Source organism: Echeneis naucrates, chromosome 16 (genome assembly GCF_900963305.1).
Source record: "Echeneis naucrates chromosome 16, fEcheNa1.1, whole genome shotgun sequence".
Lineage (NCBI taxonomy): Eukaryota > Metazoa > Chordata > Actinopteri > Carangiformes > Echeneidae > Echeneis > Echeneis naucrates.
Genome location: NC_042526.1, coordinates 6276868 through 6298060, shown reverse-complemented (window position 1 = coordinate 6298060; position 21193 = coordinate 6276868). Strand labels below are relative to the sequence as shown.

Below are 21193 nucleotides of genomic sequence, written 5' to 3'. Positions count from 1 at the left end.
CGGTTAAATGGGGAACATGAAAGGCGGCCAACAGTTTGCAAAGATGAACAGTATTCAAACATCAAAACAACAACAATGAAGCATGAAAGGCCACTTGTCACACATGCAATGTGATAAAAAGCTCTAAAACAGCAGCTCTTTGAAAAATCCTTCTCAGTCTCACGAGCTTCAGTGCAGAGACACTGATTGTTGCATAAAACGACTGCAATTGCTTCTTAATTGGATGATTTTTCATGACTCTTGTGTGTGAAATGTATTGGATTTTTGACGTTGAAAAATTACATTTACATTGTGCTACAGTTAAGTTACTCGGGTTGGTTGAATTTATAGTACACCTACTGTCGTGAAGCACATATACTACATATGATTAACAGCCTGTTATACCATTCCCCCGCATTGTATAGTTGTTTGTAGGCAGAGAAAACTGAGAAAAAGAGAGAATTAAACAAGCCGGCGGACTCAAAATTTGCTGTAGATATGCTGGACACAGTGACATTGAAAGAAATGCAGCGAGATTAAAAGAGTTGACCCTCAGGAACCACTGTGTCACAGCCAATCATTGTCCTCCTGCAGTACGGGAAATTCTGCAGTAACATAATACAAGTTCAAGATGCAGTTATTGTTTTCTTGCTGTACCAACAAAGCTAGGGTTTTGTGTTAGTGAGTTGAGGACTGGCATAACTGACATCACATAATTTACACACAAGGCAATGTAATGCAATATTAATCATACAGTAAATCAAAGGCCAAGGTCTCTACGTAGGGCTGTCCAGCTGTTAGAGCTAGCAGACATCACATAAAGATTGTGATGTACTGTGTTATAGAGAGGAATATTACACAGTGTGTGGGTGCCGTGAAGTGTTTAAATAGTATTACAGGTATACGTCGGTACAGTACATGTCGTCCGTGATCTGAGAAGGCGCCTGAAGGTAGATGAAATTGAGGCCCACACACCTGCTTCTCCGGGATGGAGGCTACAGAACCGTGTGGGTGTGCCTGTACACAGAGAAGGACTCTGTCAGCCAGGCCAAACTGGATGGATGGAGGGAAAACAGAAGTAAGGACAAAAAAAAATAAAAAAAAAATATGAATGAGCAGATGCAGAAACCTAAAACCAGAGTTTAAACTCAAAGAAGCAGCTTGGGATTGTGTGTGTGTGTGTGTGTGAGAAACACTTTCAGACTGTGATGAAGATTCATTGTTCTTTTCTCGCTGTCATCCATCTCCACCAACACGCACGGACACTGCTGAATACTGGTGCCCCAAAGTCGGCGGTGGGTTTGCTGTGTGGGTGCAGAAATAGAACTGAAGTCAGAGAGGTCAGAGGCAAAATGATGAAATTAGAAAATGAGGCAGAGAGAGCAACCCAAGTGTCGACATAGTGCACAGGTGATGAAAGGAGCAATTTTTATCAGTAAACTCTGACAAATTCTCTTTTTTTTTTTTGAAGCATGTTAAAAAAAAAAACAAAAAAAAAACAATGATTCACACAGCAGATGCTTTCTGTGAAACCTGACAGAAGCTGAGGCTGACATGAAATACAAGACAGAAAACATTCAACCTCTTCAGCAGCGAGTCTGCCTTTATTGTAAATGTCACATATGGCATTGGAGAAGTTGTACCATATTCTGTTAGTGAAAAACCGTTCTGACATTTTTATTCCTATTATTGTAACGTTGTCTTCCGTCTTTTGAGGGCTTGGCCCAATTTAATTTAATTTTTTTTTTTTTTTTTTACACTGAACCTGTAGCTGAGAGGAGACAAATGTGTCTTCTGGAATTAAAAATAAATGAATAAATAAATAAAAGATTAGTCTCAATAAGTTTGCCTTGCTGGCTTATAATTTTCTGAATAAAATTGCACAAATGTGACCTCACTTCGGCGGTATGCAGCGCTACTTGGCGATGAGAGAGAGCTGCTCAGCCAAATAGAGGCAGCGTGTTGCTGTGAAGTGGCTCCAAGGCTTTATGGTGAGCTGACAGCAACATTAAACAGAAAGCAGTGGGAGCAATTTTAATCACTTCTTGTCAGTCTTGTCTGGTTGACAGAGGCAATGAGGGATGTTTCCAGATGACTGTGCAGGAGAGAGGAAATTGAGGGAAAAGGCTTTTCATTTTATTTATTTATTTTTTTTTTGGTGACAGAGACAGCGGAAGCCAGACCAACAGGTGTATGCAAAAAGCGCTGAACAGTTGTGTAGCTGATGAAGTGTGCTGTGGAGGAGAGAGCTGCAGACATTCATTTTGACACAGTTTATTGACTGGATGCCTCCTCCTCCTCCTCAAAGCTGTTCGTGTCTGTTCGAGTTGCACTGACAGGACTTTAGAGGAGGAGAGAGGCTATAGGAGCAGGAGCAGATGTTTTAAAACGCTAATGTGAGCGGGGTCAGACATGCTGGTCATTTCAAACACGCGCATGTAGAAACGCATAGAGGCAAAGCTCCCTTTGATGCCTGAAGAGATTAATTTAAAGGATAAAGGTGGGGAAGAGATGAGGTGGTTTCAGGGGGGAGGGGGTGGAGGATAACAGACAGTAAAAGTCATCCTGTGGTGCCCCACAGGCTTTGGTGACGCCTCACTGTGTTTCTTTTTAAGCAAGCTAAAAAATGTGTCCGGCATTCCCACAAGCTTTTCACATTTTCTCCTGTCCCCCCCCCCCCCCCCCGGTTAGACTTTCCAATTAAAAGTACTACAACAAAGCAAAGTCAAATAAATGCAACCTCTTTAAAGGAAATAAATAAAATAACTGCCTTTATACAGATATTTATGAAAGCGTTTGTGTTTATTCTAGCTCACTAAATTTGAACTTTCTCTTGTGTGTCTCCGTTTATCTTCTGCTCCAGAATATATATGTTTTTATTAGTTTTTAGCTTGGATTTAAAAGCAAAAGGGGAGATTTTCTGCCGATGGATCCATCCTTAGCCTGCTACCCTTAATCCTGGTTAACTTTAAGTTGCAGTGGTTAGTAACCACAGGTGTTAGTGCTGATGCCCCACAATAACGAAGGTCGTGGTTTCGGTTCCCAGGCCTGGGGCCTTTCTGTGCCGGGATTGCATCATGTTCTCCCCGTGCTTGGGTGGGTTTCCTCCCAATGTGCGAAGACACACGTTTAGGTTATTTGCTGGTTCTAAATTGTCCGTAAGCTGGAAACGGATAAGCAGTAGAAAAAGGATCGATAAATGAATAAGCCTTTAAAGGGGACGTGAAAAAATCTGCTTGGCAAATACTGCTAAGTGCACTTAAAAAGCTTACATAATTAGCGGTCTTTCATACATCCATGAGGTGGGGTCATTTTGATTTTTCTCTCTCAGGTCTTGGAGAAAAAGTTAGATAACACCAAATTAGCAGTTTTTTTAAGAGGAAGAAAAAGAAGAAGCTGGAAAATCGCCCAGGCATGAAGGAGGGCGGGAGGGAGGAAAATACTAAAGCAGGACAGAGAGCTTTGGGACTGCTGGTCAGCAGAAATGTCAGCTGCCAAAACTGGGCAGGCAGCAGGAGGCCTACATATCGCACATACTGTTTATGAAATGTGCTTCAACACACATTACACAGTCAGTATGTGGTGTTAGCTGTAAGTTCTCGATGTAACGGCTCGTGTGTACGAAATGCACAGAAACGAACACTTATGGTTACATATCTTTTGCTTTTTACACTTCACAAATCACACTTTTGTTTGTTTTTATGAAAATACTGACCTTTTTTTTTTTAAATGTATTTTAGGAAACTTAATTTGGCAGGAAAAGAAAAATGGGGGAGCGATATTGGCTGTGACATGCACCGAGACTCAAACCGGAGATGTTGCAGTTCACGCTCAGCACCTGAAACTCTCAAGCAATCGGGGGAGAACAAACGGCCCTGGATTTGCTCTAGGGTTAAGAATCAAGGGCTGGGTACAGAGATAGATAAGAAGTAAGGCAGAGCCTGAGAAGACAACAAAATTGAACACAGACTACAACTAATGCTCCTGAGAATGTTTTCTCTTTCTTGCTCCAGAAAACCTATTGCAGGCTTGTAGCTCACTGTGGCAGAGATAAATAGCCATGAGCGGTAATTGTCAATTGACAACAGCTGAAAGTGCTGCGCAGGGTTTGCCCGCCACCGCACCGCCAGGACCGCTCACCCCCGGACCTTTCACACAGCAGACATTTCGACTTGTCAAATAGACGTGTAACTAATGGTCCCATTCTATTCCCAGTTACAGACACAGGTTATTGTGTATGCCAGCCTGGCCTGGTTCACGGGGACACCTAAATAAGCACACAGCCATTGTCAGTTGTCAGTTCTTTACAAGCAGAATTACTGTAACTTTTAGTAAATATTAAATAAAAAAATCCACAATAACACATTTGTGTAATAGCCGCAGCATATTATCTGGTAAGCTATGCTGATAGAGCTTATTTTATGATAGTGGTTGACTTGAAGTGTATCCCTTATCGATGTTCTTGACATATTCAGAGCAAGAGGGAGACGTGTAGACCTCCAGTTTGACTGCTGCTATCAGTGTATTTATTCAAAGGGGGTAAGATGAAGGGGGATTCAGATATTGATTATAGTTACAGTTAATCTCCACACCGATCTCCATAATAGCAGTCAGGGTCTTCTGTCTGTGCCGTTGTGACTTATGCTCACAGACGATGAACGTGCCACCTTCTTCTTGGCAACAGCTTTCTCCTAAAGGCGGTCTTTATTAAAATGAAGAATGTAACTGTGCATGTCCACGTGTGCCGTACACACACGAGCAAAAGCAAACAGCTGCAGCCACCAGGCCACATTAGGTTGTGTGTAGCAGTGTGCGTCTGCCTCATTATATTTGTGTTGATGTGGGCTTGGAGCGGAAAGGTAACATTTATGAAAGCATTTTCTATATGTATTATTCACTCTGCATGAAAACGTGTGGAAGTGTGTGTCTGTGTATGTGGGCTATGGGATGGGAGCGGGCGCGAATCTCTATTCATTATTAACTGTAGCTGAAGTTCTGAAGGTCACTTCCAGCTGTAGTGCTCAACATTTCCTCATGTCTGCTGTTATTAAACTTCACGTGGGCTCTTCTCTTATTTATAATTCACATAAGCTTTTTTTGATGTGACTGACTAATAAAATATGTGATGTCGAGCCGTGCGTGTATGCGGCGCGAATGGAGATTTAAATTACATCCTTCGTCCAGCTGTTCAGTATTGAGTGGGAGGAGGGAGTCACTTTTGCCTGCTTTGATGTTCTTCTGCCAGATTTGCTGTAGTTCACGCGGGATGATGCTCGCATTCTTCACACATAGATACTGACTTGAACAGAAAAATGAAAACAGACGAGCAACTTCAGCGTCATTTTAGCATTTGCGATACTTCAGGAAATCCGCTTTTTACCGTGTTAATTATTCTCAGATCAGTTCCACGTCTGCCTTCCTGTTGCAGCTACTGGAAAGGAGACTAAAACTAGCAGAAATGTAGACTCTTTTTGCAATTCAACACCTGTGGAAATAATGAAAAAGGGAATGTTAAACATGCGCAAATTTGCTGCAGCTACTATTTCCTCTGTGCTTTACACAGGTAATCCATATACAGACACCTTCATAATAGGCTCTGCTTCTTTTCAGCCATATATGTTTGTGAGTCTTTACACAGTGGGAATGAAACATTTATTGGATGTTCCTAAAATGTGCCTGATGCGACAAGCATGCTGCTGTATTTGACTGGTGGTAAAATACTGCTCTAATTCTGTAAAGTACATGGTTTCTTTATTGGATCTCCTTGTCCTCAGTCAAACCACCAGCCTCCTGACAAAAATATTTTCTTCTTTAAAAAGTGGCTCACCTCATGTGGTCCTTTTTCAAGGAGTTAAGCCTTTTGAAACGTTTAAAGGTCACTTCTCTGCCAAGTGCTTTTTTCATACAGTATGGGACTGTGCACTAAGCACATTCTGGCAATCAGCAAATCTTTCCAGCTCTGTGAAGAAAGCCCACCAACATTTCTACTTCGTGAGGAAGCTGAAGTATGCCAGTCTTGGCATCCCAGTCCTCAAATCCTTTTTACAGGTGCGTGGTGGAGAGCGTTCTCACACAGTCCATCACGGTCTGGTAAGGGAACGGCTCTGCTGCCAACAGGAAGCTGCAGCATAGAGCGGGGAAATCACCCAGCAAATGGACTGCCTCCCCACCCACCTCAGGCAAAAGGCTGCAGAGCATCAGAGGCTGTAGGACTGTTTAATTCCCAGCGACACTGAGTTCTGTCTGTCCTCTGCTGCTCTGTTTAACCACGTTCTGTGTCATGTTTAGCATCTACTCTGTCTTTATACTCTCAGGCCATTCTTCCTTTAGATAGCCACTGTACCTCCTATCACGCCGCCAGACCCGAGTAACGAGATTTCTTTCTTTCCGTGTTTTGAATGACAATAAAGGGAAACCTTGACCTGAGCATTGACTTATTGGGGAATAAAAAACAAAACACATTTATCTGTCCATTTCTAAAGTTAAGGGGAAAAAAATCATCTACAAAAAAAATCTTAGTTACTGTGAACATCATATCCTGAGAGTATACCCAATCTGTATCTGCATGTCCATCTCTCTCTGAGATTGCCTCTGTTTCTCTACAGCAGGCTCAGTGTTGATTAGGTCACTGAGCACCGAGCAGGTCGGGGATGATTGACAGCTGACTGTTTGCCTGTTCAGTTTACCAGCTGCCCCATGTCAAACCCCATCAGTAGTTATCAGCCTGGCCCAAAAAGGGGCGATGTTGAAAACCAAAAGCTACAGAATAATACATTTTGTGGCTCAGGCAGAACAACAGCATATCACTCTTTATGCAAAGTGAGAGCAAGTACAGATGCTAAATTTCTGTTCTCCATTTTTCTTTTTCCATCCTCTGACCCCCATCTTGTCCGAGCTCTGCAAACACTAAATGTCTGATTAAAGGCTCCCTCCGCTGTATCTCCACGTCGTTTTTTCCTAAGGCTCTACTGAAGCATCTCTCCGACAGTTTTAATTACAGTGAAAAGATTTCAAGCTATCAAACTGAGGATTTAGGTTACACCTACTTTCCCTCTTCACTGCTCAGCCGAACATAAAACCCTGTCCTCAAGTTGGTCAGCTAAATATTTTTGACGCATTGCTGCAGCTTTTTTATTTTTCTCCCTGTAATATATATTCAGATGATTAAAACCTTCAAATTTGAATAAAAAGGCCACAGACACAAAAGTTTGAAAATCTTCGGGCCGTTGTTGATCTGAAGACTTCACTCCTCCTCACGACTGCTTGATATACACTAAATGTTGTTGTTAATGGATAGGTACATCCACACAATCCCAGCAGGCCTATACTCACACATCACCATCATCACACCGAAATAAGTGATCTGTATATACATGTGAAGGGTAATATCTGCTTATTCTCTTCCTCTCGCAACAGTTTTTCTTCTCACCATCCGTCCATCACCCACCCCCCCCCCACCCCCCCAACCTCCACCCCCCTTCCTCTCCTTGGTGTCTTATTGTCTCCCTGGCATACTCATCTCTCCACCGTTAATCTTCCAACCAATGAATTGGAGCCACTGACTCTATCACTCCTATTATCGACTGCAGCCGTCCCTTATTTATGTTCCATTTTTCTCCCTCTCTTCCTCACTCAGCCCTTCTACTGTTGTTCCATTGACCAGCGTGTAATTTCTTACATGAATAATGCAAGGCGTGGGACAAAAATAGTTGCTCTTGGCGGGGATTTGTTCTGCGATAATTTAACTGAATGCACTCGGGCTGATTCCTATTCAGCAATGCTAGCCGTTTTGTTAAAAGGGATAGGGATTTGGTCATAAAAGTGTTGGGGATCCCAAAACTGCATTCTTATTGAAATAGACGAGAAGGACTGATTGTGAGATCAGGGTGCAGATTTGTTCAACCACTTGCTTAACACTCATAAGCCCTGATCCAGGATCAGGGAAGCGGTTCTCAGGATAACCGTGTTTATTTGTCCAGCCGCCACATCAATGTATGCCAGTCTATAGGAAAACAGTGCATTTCAGTTTCCAAAGCTGTTTGCCGATGTGCCAGTGTTTGGTACATATCAAATGGGCCAGTTTTCATCAGGCAGGTTTCCAAAACTTTTCAAAAACAATGGGCTCCATTGCAAAATATGCTAAATGATCTCCTATTGTGGGAAAGGAACAGCTTTGCAGGCACTAATTGCTTCATTTACCTACAGACTAAGACCAGAAAATCCAGCTGTAAGCAGACTTGTTTTCAGCTGTGTTAACCTGCTGTATTTTAAAATAGGCAATTAAATGGAACAATAAAAGCACTATGCTGATCTTTTGTTGTGGAGAACAATACTTACTGATGAGTGATCTTCATTTGTGTGTGGATCAAAGGCCAATGACTGACTCATTCTTCACATCGCTGTGTTTCCTCTCTGACTCGAAAAACACGGGACTCTTTGAAACACTAAAGTCAGGGCGATGAAAGCGACGGTACGGTGTGTGTGTGTGTGTGTGTGTGTGTGTGTGTGTGGAGACACACTGGCCTGTGCTGTTGCCATGGAGCCTGTCGGTGGGGATTGAAGGACGAGGTGCTTTTCTGCCATATTGAAGATATGGCCTGTGTGCTCTTTCCGTGAAAGTGTCTAAGGACTCACATAAAAACCCTTTTGAATCCCCTCAGACTCTTGTCAGGATAATTAAGTGATTTTCTGCATCCCTATGTTGTTGAGATGCCACAATTGGTCCTCGAAGGTTGGACCTAGAGAAATAAAAGTGAGTCACATCCTCGTGTGTCCTTATCTGACACTCTTCTGTTGAGCATTGCTTTTGAAAATGGCAGGTGTAATGTTTGTTCATTGCCCGGCTTTCTTTCTTTCTTACCAAAATTCCCTGATGAAAAGTGGACCCACTTGCCTTCATCTCTTCTTTCAATGTTAGTCAGTCGTTCTCGTTCAACCTTTAAATTCCAAATTTTAAGAGAAAAACAAAACAAAACACAACGCTGAGAATCACATTGAAATCTGCTTCAGTTCATTTCCTTTGTTGAACTAGACTAACGTCTGCTTTAATATTTCAGATGAATTTAACTGGGACCTTAACTTCGCTTATGATGAAGATGTCCTGTCTTTAGTTGCTATTTAAGCTTCTTCCATAACATGTAACAGTTGATATAATTGTCTGACTGTAGTAGATGAAGAACAGGAGAACTTGGCTTTACTTTTATTTGGACTATCTTAGCAATCAACGTGATGTCTTTCAGAAAACCGACATTAAAAAAAAAATGTGACGGCGCCTACAACTATTGTATAAAGGAAAAAAAAAACAAAAACAACGCAAAAACCCATTGTATCCTGAGAGTTACAAACTGAGAACCTTTTCAGTTGCAGTCACATCACATATGGAGCCACACTGCGGGTGAGTGTGTAATATTTCACACAGGTTTGTGGTACCGCTCTGAAACCAAACACAACCTGGTGTGTTTGGTCTGTTCACTAAAGAGAGGTTGGGAAAAAGATTCTGGCAGTCTGCAGTCGCTTCAGACTTTCTCTTTGCCAGAGGGATATCTGAGGAGTAGACTGGCACAGTGTGTAGAAGCTTTCACGGGGCTTCTCCATTGGTCACTTTTTTCTCTTTTTCACTTCTCTTGCCTTTACGCTCAATTTCAACCATCTCCTTTTGCTATTATGTGTCACAACCAGTCCCATCTAGTCAAAAGGATTGGAAATGCCCACGGTCCATGATGAGGTCCTGCCACGTCAGTGCACAGCACAGTATGATGTTATTGAATATCTGTTGGCGACGTCAAAATTACTATAATTTACAAGCTTCATTATGGACATTGGTGAATTCTTGTGATTAGTCTTCACAACAGAAAATTTAGTATCTAGCTACACATAATAAGAGCTGACCAGGAGCCGCTGTTGATTCTCGAAGACACCAGGATGAAAAGTGGAGGGGAAAAATTATATATAATCTACCCTTATAATGGTGGAACAAATTAACATACTGTTTTTCTCATTGGTGGCAAGCATGAATAAAAAAAAATTGAATATTATAATTATTACACGTTCATAATGCAGGTTGCTGGAAATGAAAGTTTGATTTGTGGACGTTTGGGAGCTGAGCTCATTCACTGGGGTTATCAGAGCGGGTGGGTGAAGAGATAAGTGGAACGAGTTCTGTTCTGTTCTGCCCCCCCCCCCCCCCCCCCCCCCCCCCCCCATAACAGACACACTCCCTCACTCTTTCCTGCAGATTGGTGCTTATTTGTATTTAATAAGGGATTAATTAAACTCATTGGTATTCTAGGACGCTAGCTCAAGTTGTTTCCCTCGGCTAGGATCAGCAAGGTCATCATTTGAATTGTGTTGTATGAACATGGGGAGTCTGGATGAAAAATACTAGAGAGCCGACAGCCATTATAGCGAGGTGTTTGACTCAGGAGATGGATGCATATAAGTGACAGAGGCTCACTAATCCGACAAGCTCATCAATCAATCAATTCCTTCGCGGGGACCAGCTCCGCCGTGCGTGTTAATACTTGAAACGACTTTAGCTGTAATTAATTGCGCTTCTTTTTGGTCCTTCTCTCTCTGATGCTCTTATGGCAGCCAAACGGCCAAAATTTGTCAGCGTGTTTGGACAAAAGTCAAAGTAAATAGCGATGCGCGATAAAAGGCAGACCAGTTTAAAAAAGAAATGTTTTTCAGCAAAGGGGCAAGGCTTTTTCATGACATTTCATGAGATTGTGACGCGGCAGCGGCAATAATCTTCCAGCTGTGGGCCACAGCTGTGAAATGTTTGCTGTGGAAACACTGCACTGGTGCGTACTCATCAGTCTGATTGATATTCTGTGGTTTGCTTTGATGCGATGTTTAATACATTAGGCCTTTTGACAGGCCCCATAGCATCAACTTTAATTATCAGTGAAACATGATAACACTGTTCTGGGCCCAGTGCCCAAAAAAAAATCTAAAGTCTGCTTATAAATGAGAGATTAGAACGCTGAAATAATGATTCATTCAAATGTTGCAAGTATTTTGTGATGGACTATAAGCAATGACAACATTTTACTGAAGCGTGAAGTCAATACATGGTGCAGAAGAAAGAGAGATACAGCCGATGAAGGATGTAGTGCAACGTCAGGTCAATGAGTTTAACTGTACCTTTTAGTATTGCATTGATAAGCAGACTTTGAGTTGGATCGAGCTGAGGCAGCGTTTTGGGAAAGTGGTGTCTGTGTGAATTACAGTCGGGCAGTGATTTAGGGTTTGGACTTTTAGGGTTGACAACAAATTATTTCTAAAACACTGCCTCTTTAAAATACAGCCAGCAACCACAGATCACAAAGTCCTTTCGATTCATGGACAGTATTTCATCTTCATTCAAACAGTTGTCATTCCTGCTTTAATAGAGAAAGTAGCTTCCTGTCACATGTAGGAACAAAAAGCTCTTGGCTCCTGGTTTGTGCACTGCAAGCACATTGTCACAGCGCTAGTTCAAGGTCTAAATTTGAACAGCACCAAGAAAGAGATTCGAAAGAAACCATGAAAACACATTACTTTGCACTCAGTACTGCGTTAATGAGGAACCAGAAATGCAAGGATGTGATTGAGAAAACAGGACGGACTGCAGAGGTTTTGCCCGATTTTAGGTCATTATGTACAAACTTTAGCAGCACTGGATGTTCTGGAAAATGATCAAAATATAAAGTAATCTGTGGACTGCTAATTGCTGAGTTGAGTTTGTTAAAGTCTCACTGCACTGATAAAGATTTAAATTTAGTAGTTGGGATACGTTAGTGGTTTTACTGACGCCTGTGCAATAAAGAGTCAGCAACTGCCTTACTTTTATATATCATGTAATACTAATGAAAGCCAGTCTCCTGTAAGATGCATATGAGACAACTATTTTGCAGCAGCATCAACTTTTCAGTTGCAGGTTTGGAAATATCAAGTCAAGCTCACTACACTCGCTGATGTTAACACCAGCCTATCCCAGGTGACATCTCTGCTGATTCCTATCCCAATTCCAAAATCAACTCTCATACTCGGGGCCCCTTGAAGCTGCTTTAGCCTGCCTACCCTTGCTGCTTCCTCTGCAAGTTTCATTTTAACAGTTTGCCAAATCAACTACATTGAATTAGTCAGTCACAGCATGGGGAAAAAAATGAGCTGGGGCAGAGGACGCCCTAGCTAATTTTTTTTTCCCATGCTGTGTCTGACTAATTCAATGTAGTTGATTTGGCAAACTGTTCAAAAATACAGGCTAAAAATCAGGGCTCACGGTGTTGTGCTCGGTTTAAATCGCTGTGTCCATGGCAACATTACAGTTTGTACCTAAATAGCACAAGACTGACTTTTACTTCACATTTTTAAAAACATTGTCAAGAGAAAATAAAATAAAAGAACAAAAAGAAAAACAGGCTGAAAACTCTCTCCATTATGCCTTTGTCCTCTGATGAGAAAGTCATAATTCTGAAAAAGGATCTGTTTTGGTGTGTTAGTTTGAATGCAGTGCGCTTCACCAAAAATGTTGTCTTACCAATTCATGAATCGTGTGATTATTATAAATTATATTTTATGTTTTGTGCTCCGCCGGGTCTCATACCTTTATTGCTCTGGCTTCTTTGTTTTAATGGAAATACCAGCTGATGCAAAACAAATGTTGTGTCATCTACTTGTGACTACTACGGCAGCTGAAGCTACTCCAGATTTTGAGAATTTGCATACGCTAGAACAACAGGCACTTGACGCTGCTCTGGTAGCAGACATGAGGGAAGGCTGTCCACCATTAATCACATTTCTTCACCATTACCTTCCTCTGCCCTCCTTGATATAGTTCCTGTGGAATATAAAATCTAATCAAAGGCGTCCTGTCTGAGAATTCCTTCTCTTTGCTTCTTTCACCCCCAAAATTCAGGCCCGTCATTTCAGGGGTGCTAAAAGCCTCTCCAGCTCGTCTCGGTGGAGCTATGTCCCTCCTTGACATCCCTGCTAAACTGAGAATGCTTTGTCATTCATTTAACAGCTCTGTGAGTCAGTTCCTCCACTGGGAGCCTGGCAGTCTTTTATTTCCTCACAGCTGGTAGAGAACCGGCGCTCTTGTCTGCTCCGTCCTGTCCGTCATCCCGGGGCATTAACATGCCTCTTAGCTGACCGCAGAGAAAGAGCCCTGAAAAAGCTCTGGCCAGAACGCTTGCCTAAATCCCAGATCAGGGGGAGAGTTCAGTCTCCCTGGAGAGAAGGTCTTGGCCGGCAGGGTGGATAGTTGGAGTATGATGGAGATTAGTGTTTTTGGAGAGTCAAATGCTGGATTAGGAGTAAATGGGGAGGAAGAGATCCACGGGGTCTTAGTAGCAGCTTTCCGGGGAAATATCTCTGTTTCCTTTGCCTGCTCCTCTGCGATATGCATGGATTTGTGCATTTGTGCATTGCTTTATATAATGCACAGTGCATGCTGCCTCTATGAATTAGAGAAGGCTGCGGTTCTAGCTAATGATAGTACTTTATCTAATGTATCAATTTTGCATTTTATGGAAAAGAGTCAGGTTGCCTCAGTGATGTTTGGATTCATGCCTGCATGACTTAAGCCCTTGACCAGTGGAAGGAAAAGAAGAAAGCAAAAATCTTCTTTTGTCTTTTTCCTTTCATCAGGGTGAAAAAAGATTATGTTAATTTCAGTTTTTGTTTTTCTTTCTTGTCTTTTTAAGGAGGATGAGCCGTTCACAGGAGGAGCTGATGGCAGAGACAATACCCACATCCGGAAGTTCCTCAGCCAGCATCACATGAGATTTCCATGGAAACCGGAGGTAATCCAAATGATTTTGTTTCCTTTTTACATTATTTCTCTGTTATCTTCCTTTTTAACATCTTTCTGAGTGATAATGCTTATTATGTTGAGGTGTCTCAGCTGCTTTCATATTTGCGTGACTCATCGGCTAAACCGGGAAAAGCCACACACACACACACACACACACACACACGCGCGCGCACACAAAAGTTTCGGCGAATGACCTTTCGTGTAATGTTTTTATTAATGGATTTTTCATATCTGGTTAATTAAGTGATTGCTTTTTGAATCCAACAGTCTGAGCTCACTTTTTCATTCACTTTAATGGGAATGCCGGGTAATTGTGCAGCAGATGTCCTCTGCCCATTTTCTTTCAGGCGTCATTTTTGTGAGCAGGTATCAAGGTCAAACCGAGATTGAGTCATTCACTGATACATTTATCCCGAGAACAAAATATACTCGATGTTTATGATGAAGAGATGGTAATTTTTCTCCTAAATCCATTAATAGGTAATATGTAAAGGTACCTTGGACCTTTAGGTCACAAATTGATATGATTAATCTTAATTTCTCAGCTCACCTGCTGATGTGGTTTACACACCCACTGTAACAAAGGGAGCAGCAGATGGGCCAATTATATCACAGAGTTGCGATAAGAAAAGCAGGCTTTAGATTTGTAACCTGTTCAGAAGACTTTAATTAAATGATAGTGTGAGTATGAGTGCGCATGTGTGTCTGCGAGTGTAATCTGCAAAATATGATTTATTAGTCATTTGCTACCTGGGGTAAATTTGAGCTATCTCTGCTGAGCAACACTGTGTGTAGTTCTAGGCGAACTAAAAAGAATCTTAACAGTGCATGCACAGCGTGAGAAAGATAATATGAAGTTACTCTTGCAAAAGTTATTTTCAAGTCAATCAGATTGGCTGCAGAAATTCTTTTTTTTTTTTTTGGGGGGGGGTCTCTATCATATACTGCCTTGTACTCCTGTTTCTGCATGTAATCTGCATGGAGCAGCTTTGCAGGGCCACCCGAACACAGTACGAGCCTGATGATGTTACAGTAGCTGTTGTTTTTATTTCAGCAGACTCCTGGGTGAGCTGCTGTTGAATTAGCCTGCCTTTGTTGATGCTTTTAGTTCTACAGTACAATGCATCATACATCAACACTAAATCATATTTAAATGAGGTTAAAATACATTTATAAGCCCACATCTTCCTGTTATATTACTCCGCATCAAGTATAGTGAGCAATGACAATTAAACTGCTGGATTGTCATTTCTGGCTTTGAGGGTTGTCACATGTGGATGAAATCTGTTTTTAATGTAACGTGGTCTGGAAACATCTGTTGCCTGAATGTTTGAGGGGCCTGAATATAAATGCGGATGTTGCTTTTGGCATATTTAAAATGGTGCTGCTTAGAAAATGAGAAGTCACATTGATGTGAAACAGCCAAGCTAGGACGGCAGCCAAGCCGCCTATCTGAATCTAAACCATTTGGACTAATTGCATAAATGTAAATGGATTTCATGGTCTGATCGCAGGGAAATATTCTATTATCAACATCCTGAGTTTTTTTTTTTTTTTTTTAATTCTCAGTTTGAAAACTGAAAACCACAGGATGCCTTTGCATTGAAGACTTTACTTGAGTTCATTGACCAGCCGTGATTTCTTATTTATGGTGTGGATAGGAAAAACAACACAGCCTCAAAAGGGAAATACATTTTGCAACATCCACAGCATTTTTCATTAAGCATGACTAGCGTCAAAGCTCGCTTGTCCGAGTAAATATGTCATTTCTTTGACTCCTTTCCAGCCTACTCATAGAGCAACGCTGCATTTGGTTTCTGTTCTGTTCTGTTTCTGCAAGCGCAGCATTATGCTTTCATTTTTTTTTCCCATTCATCTACATTAACTTGGATCCTCAAAAACCTCCCTTTGTCTGATATCAAAGTTGTACTATGTCAAGCCTGAGCCAAGTCTGTCAGAAATCATTGACTGCAGCAGCTCATCTCCGTTCCTCACTAGCAATGTGTCCTAATTACCGGCCCCTAAATTGTTTTTCTGGTGCTCAGCCAAGATGGCAGAGGTCTGAGGGCCACTGAGCTCGCACTGTCTGAGGCATAGACTCGGGCTGGTGGAGGTAGAGTAGTGCCATATGCCAGCTGTCACAGGCCGCCAGAGGTCACACGGGCATCCGAAAGCATTCAGGCAAACGGCTCACACAAATCTGTCGTGCACACGCAAACTCAAAGGATGAGCTACGGAGAGACAGGGATGCAAACACTGACAAAAAGGTAATATATTGTTAGTAAACTGCTGCAATTCTGACCTCCGTTGGCCCAGGCAGGTTGTTTTCAGCCAAACCTGGTGACTTAATGAGCGTCCTTGGCTGCTGAGCTCCTCCAGAGGCGGCCGTGGATTAGAGCAGTCGTGGCTGTAGAGCGGACACATTCTGTATCTGCCAAGGACGCCAGGAAGTGAAGGACATTGACGTGAGATAGAGGTCAGACAGACAGAGCTCGCCCACTTCGATGTTTAAGAGTGAAGCAGTAGCCTGACATGAAGGGGGACAGAGCTGTTTCCAGCAAAGCTGACATGGATCCAAAGAGAATTTGTGCCTAATGAACAATTATATTTCATCACAAGCAGAAAGCAAGTGATAGTAAGAGGGATTAGTGATACTTAAATCACTGTAGAATTTTCATATTTTGGGGATTTTTATGATTTCCTTACATATTACTGTTCCTCATTAAAGCCAGAGTGAGCACAGATTTAACACGACTCATCCCAGATATGTTATAAAAGTGAAATGATGTCCGTAAGTTATTCAGAAGCTTTCACACCAAATACAGATACTAGGTTGAGGATGGCAGTCTTCTGTTTGATACACCAGTTCAAGTGTCAGGTCTGCTGTCTCTTGTAAAGACATAGCTGCAGATGTAGCGATGGAGTCGGTACCGTCTTCAAAGTGTAATTTTGGTGTTGCAACTTTGGACAGCCTATTATTTCCCACTCATAAGTGAGGAAGATTTTGTGGAGCAGCACAGCCACATGACTCACGTGGAAGCAGTCATCTAAGCTGGCTCCTCACACAAAAGCACATGCAGTGACAAGACCGGGGGAGAACTTGGATAGTTGTTTTTTTTTTTTTCCTCTTGTCTTCGACCCTCCAACCATCCCACGGCATGATATGAGAGTGACAAGACCCTATGAAGATGATATTTGTTTCAGTCTTTCTGTTTCGTCTTGTCTGCCTGCCACCCATCTATAAGACATGCTCAGCAGAGAGACGAAAAGTAGATAAAAATGGGGTCTCTTTGGAGCCTTTCGTTAGAGTCTCGGGAGTGATCAACAGTTTGTAAATAGAACATAGAAATAAACAATGATCTCTTGTCCTCCTTCGTGCTCTTCTTCGCATTCCTCAGCTCCACATATGTACTACACCCGTATTCACCCCCCCCATGTTATCATTTTATATCTCTGGCATGATGGAAGTCATATAATTGTATGACAGATGGTGGATTATACAAACCCTCATTACAGTAGCTGATGAGGCCGAAATCTAGATCATATGAACCTTGTCTTTTTTGCCGCTCTTCTCCATGTGAAATTAGTTCTCATTATCTCTCTCCATGTAGTCTCTCCTTTCATATCACTACCTTTGAACCCCCGCCCCCTTTTCCTCTTTCTATCTACCTACTTATCTGAATGTTAATTCTTTCTAAATTACTAATGGGTATGGGAAGATGACCTCAGCAGAAGGGGAAGTATCTAAACGGTACAATGTGTTCAAGCAATCTGAATTTCTATCACAGCTACACAGGGAAACGCTCACACGTATCTTTTAATCAGTCATTGAACATTTTACTATGTCTGCTCATTAAAGCCACAATACAGTGTTATGAAGTCAGGACAGTAAGCTTTGACGCTGTGCCTTCTATATGCCTCGGGGGAACAAGCTGACTAGTATAGTATATACCTCACTGTACCTTAGCCAGGAACATCATGTCTCACTTTTCTTATCCAAAGGGGGATTTACAGTGTCAGTTGGTGCGATTGCTCGTCAGTGGGTGTGCAGAGCGGCCATTTGTCAATGCCTTGCTGCCAGCAGGAACGCAGAAGGCTGCACCAGATTTCGAGAAAAAAGGCAGACAGCCTCCCAGAGGAGAAAGATGGAGGAGGGCAAAAAAAAAAAAAAAAGTCTGATTTGTGCCATGCTTGATAGTGTGACCAGATGGGTGAGAGGGAGATGTCGGAGAGCAGTGGCTGCGGAGATGCGCTAAGACAAGCTCAGTGTAGGTATGTGGAGGAAACGTGTGGCGTGAGGAAGATAGGAAAGATGGCAGCAGAGCGGCCGCTTTGGCTGAGTAGCATATGACACACTCTTAATTAAAACATGTTCATCAGTCATCGGTCTCTCACCTAGCACCTCTCTGTGCACCTTTCATTTCCTCAATCCTCAATTTCTTTTCTCTTTTCTTGCCATTTTTGACAAATGGTTTTGCTTTCCTCCATCCCCCTTTTTATTTAATGACAGTCTACGCTGTATAAGTACTACATTGCTCTGAAACTATGGTAGCTATATATAGAATTTGGGTGGGGGGGGGCTTTTTTTTGTGATTGATGAAAATGAGGAAGATTTGGACGGACACGAAAAGGGCATAATTCTCAGTAAAAGGGTGACGTTTAAATGACATTTCCATGGCAAAGTTCTGCTTAAATTCATAAAAGTTACCCCCTACATATTTTGGTATTTCCAGAATATTTTAGACACACATCTGCTTTAGAAAAATATCAGACCAAAAATAAATAAATAAATAAAAGTACATTTTGTTATTCTCTACAATCTCCATACTGTCTGAAACCACATTCTGTTCCCCTTCATCTTCTTGAGTAATTGCAGACTCTTGCAAAAAGTGGAGAAAAACAATATGTTTCAACATCTACATCTGCACAAGCGTCGCCATTAAAGTAAACACATCGACTATTTGTTTTAGGACACGAGGTTTCACCACAGTAAAATGAAAAATAAATAAATGGGCCTGTATCAGTCATCTGAATAAACCGTGGACTGTAGTGGTTATCAACTAGAAGTATACATACAGACTGCTGTATGTTGCTATATTCTGTACAGCAGAGTCAGTGTTGGTCCTGTGCTCCGTCTTTGCCCAGAGGTCCAGGTAGCTCCCGTCCTTCAGTCCTACTACTTCTGATCAAAAGTAGATTACAGTCAGATAGAATGACTGTGACTGACAGACATAAGTTTAACTTCTCATTCAGCTTTCTGAACCTTTGTCTGTTCTGGATTAGACCAGCAGTCTGCGGTGCTTGGACAGTCGTTAAACTCTGTCCCAGGTTTCAAATTAAGGAATGAAACACAACAAATTAAGAGGAAAGGAAAAAAAGACAGCTCTGTTTCTTCTTGACCAAGTGCTGAAATTCAACTGAGCTGGCAAGCTACATAAGAGAGACAAGTAACTTACTAAGCGTACGAATCACCATCTATGTACAAGCTATGTTATTGTGTCACTATCAAAAGCAAAGAATAGGAAGAGAGTTAAGACAGCAATGCAGCCTGCTCTCAAAAAATCAGCAGTATATGGCAGCTTGTGGGATGGAGTGGTGGACATAGCGAGGAGAGAGGGAAGACGCGACGGCATTAAGGAGGACTGAATTTGACAGAACCAGCAATTGAAGCAACGGAAGTACAAGAGGGGCTGAATTAATTCGGAACAGGTGAAGAAAAACACCACTTCTGTCTTGTTCCGTTCCATATCCAACATCCTGTTAAAGCTAGAACACAGGCAGACCTCTCACATTGATGTCACCCACAAAATACAGCCAATTATACTGAAGTGCACCCCCAGCAGAAAGCCGACTGTAGAGCCTGCGGCTTCTGCAGGGCCGCACAAGGATATGTGTGTGTTTGTCTGTGAATAATTAGAGAAAGCTGCCTGCTTATAACTATTTGACAAGAGACAGATTGAGGAGGGGGGCCAGGCCGAAAAAGGCTTGCTTTTAAAACCCACAGGAAATCTATTAAAAGCTTTACATAAGGCATATTTGCACAGGGACTAGTCCCATTTGCTAAATCCCTCTAACCTCACTATGCCTACCCTTAGTCTCTCCGCCACTCCTTTTTAAACATCAGACATTTTCATTAATCTTTTTGACTTGTTGGTTTTCTCTGATTATTTTTCCGTAAACCCCATAAAATCCCTTTGCCTTCAGCTTTTTGTTTTTCATTTGCATTAAGCAAACAAAAATCAAACACAGGCACGTAAAAAGCTAAGAAGTAATGTCCATAGTTGCACTATTTGGACTGTTTGCAAAACAAAGTTATCTCATGGTTAATGCATGAGCTGTAATTGGCATGCTGCTGTCAGTGCGAGGGGCACTTAGTTGACCGAGCAGAGCTGGGAGAGAAATAAAAAGGACCACGTCGGGTCAGGCCATCTGTTTGAATGCCTGTGTGAAACCGAAGAGGCATTGCAACCTCTGTCAACGCCTTTCTCCTTTAAATGTTGAATTGCTGGCAGGGAGGTTTTTACTCTGAAAGGCTTTTACAGTCTTACCGCTATAATCCCTCTGATGATAGGACAACAAGAAATTTCAGCTCCTATCTGTGTGTTTTTCTTTCTTTTTCCATCACGGGGGCCAGTCTAACTCTTGATTGGTTGATTTGACAGCTGACCATACGGCTTATAGCTATTCTGGACACGAAGAGACCACCTTCATCCACTGGAGTGGGGCCAGAGCAGTGAAGCCCCATTTAGCTTTGATCTTTACTGTGCCGCTTCACATAGTGATTTGGTGAGAGCCAGGTTCCTGCTCGTCAATGTGATCTTCTAAGCATCTGTGGCAGCCCGCTGGGACCGTCGCCACACATTAAAGGATGGCATACGTGTGTGTACAGTATGGAAATGTGTGTTTGTACAGGTATTTGATCACCCAGCAGAGAAAACCTGGAGCTGGCAGGTCACAATGAGACAACATTTACAAGCTTGACACTTTAGGCTGCACCGGGCAATGTGTGCAAATGTGCGAACAGGCCACCAGAACGTCAAGTCGATCCTCTGCTTCTTCTGCTTTTCCCTCGTGTGCAAAATGGTATAAATGAGAATCAACAATAAAAGTCAACATATTGACACATTAGTACATTAGTTTGCATGTAAGGCCGACTGGTTTCACCATCTGTGTCCTGTGACTTTCAGTCCTGCACTTATGTTGAACTCTCTGCCACCTTTGCTTATTCAGGACAGGGGGAACATTTGAAACTTCACACTGCAGTCACATGTTTCGCCAGTAATTCATTTCTGCTTGCATGGAAGAGTGGCATCAAAAATTGCACGCATTCCAATGCAGAAATAAATTGACTGAACCCAGCGCAAATAGATATCTTGCTTTTGTGCTGAAGCGTATCCTGCCTGTTTAAAAAGA

The 21193-nt window shown here is 42.1% G+C and overlaps 1 protein-coding gene across 1 annotated transcript in view; it reads left to right on the top strand.

The window, feature by feature from the left end:
- b4galnt4a (beta-1,4-N-acetyl-galactosaminyl transferase 4a) overlaps positions 1-21193 on the top strand; it is a 115933-nt gene that overhangs the window by 50462 nt on the left and 44278 nt on the right. The window contains exon 3 of the mRNA XM_029522577.1: positions 13671-13769. Within this exon, the coding sequence (XP_029378437.1) occupies positions 13671-13769 (99 nt within the window). The remainder of the gene's footprint in view (positions 1-13670; positions 13770-21193) is intronic.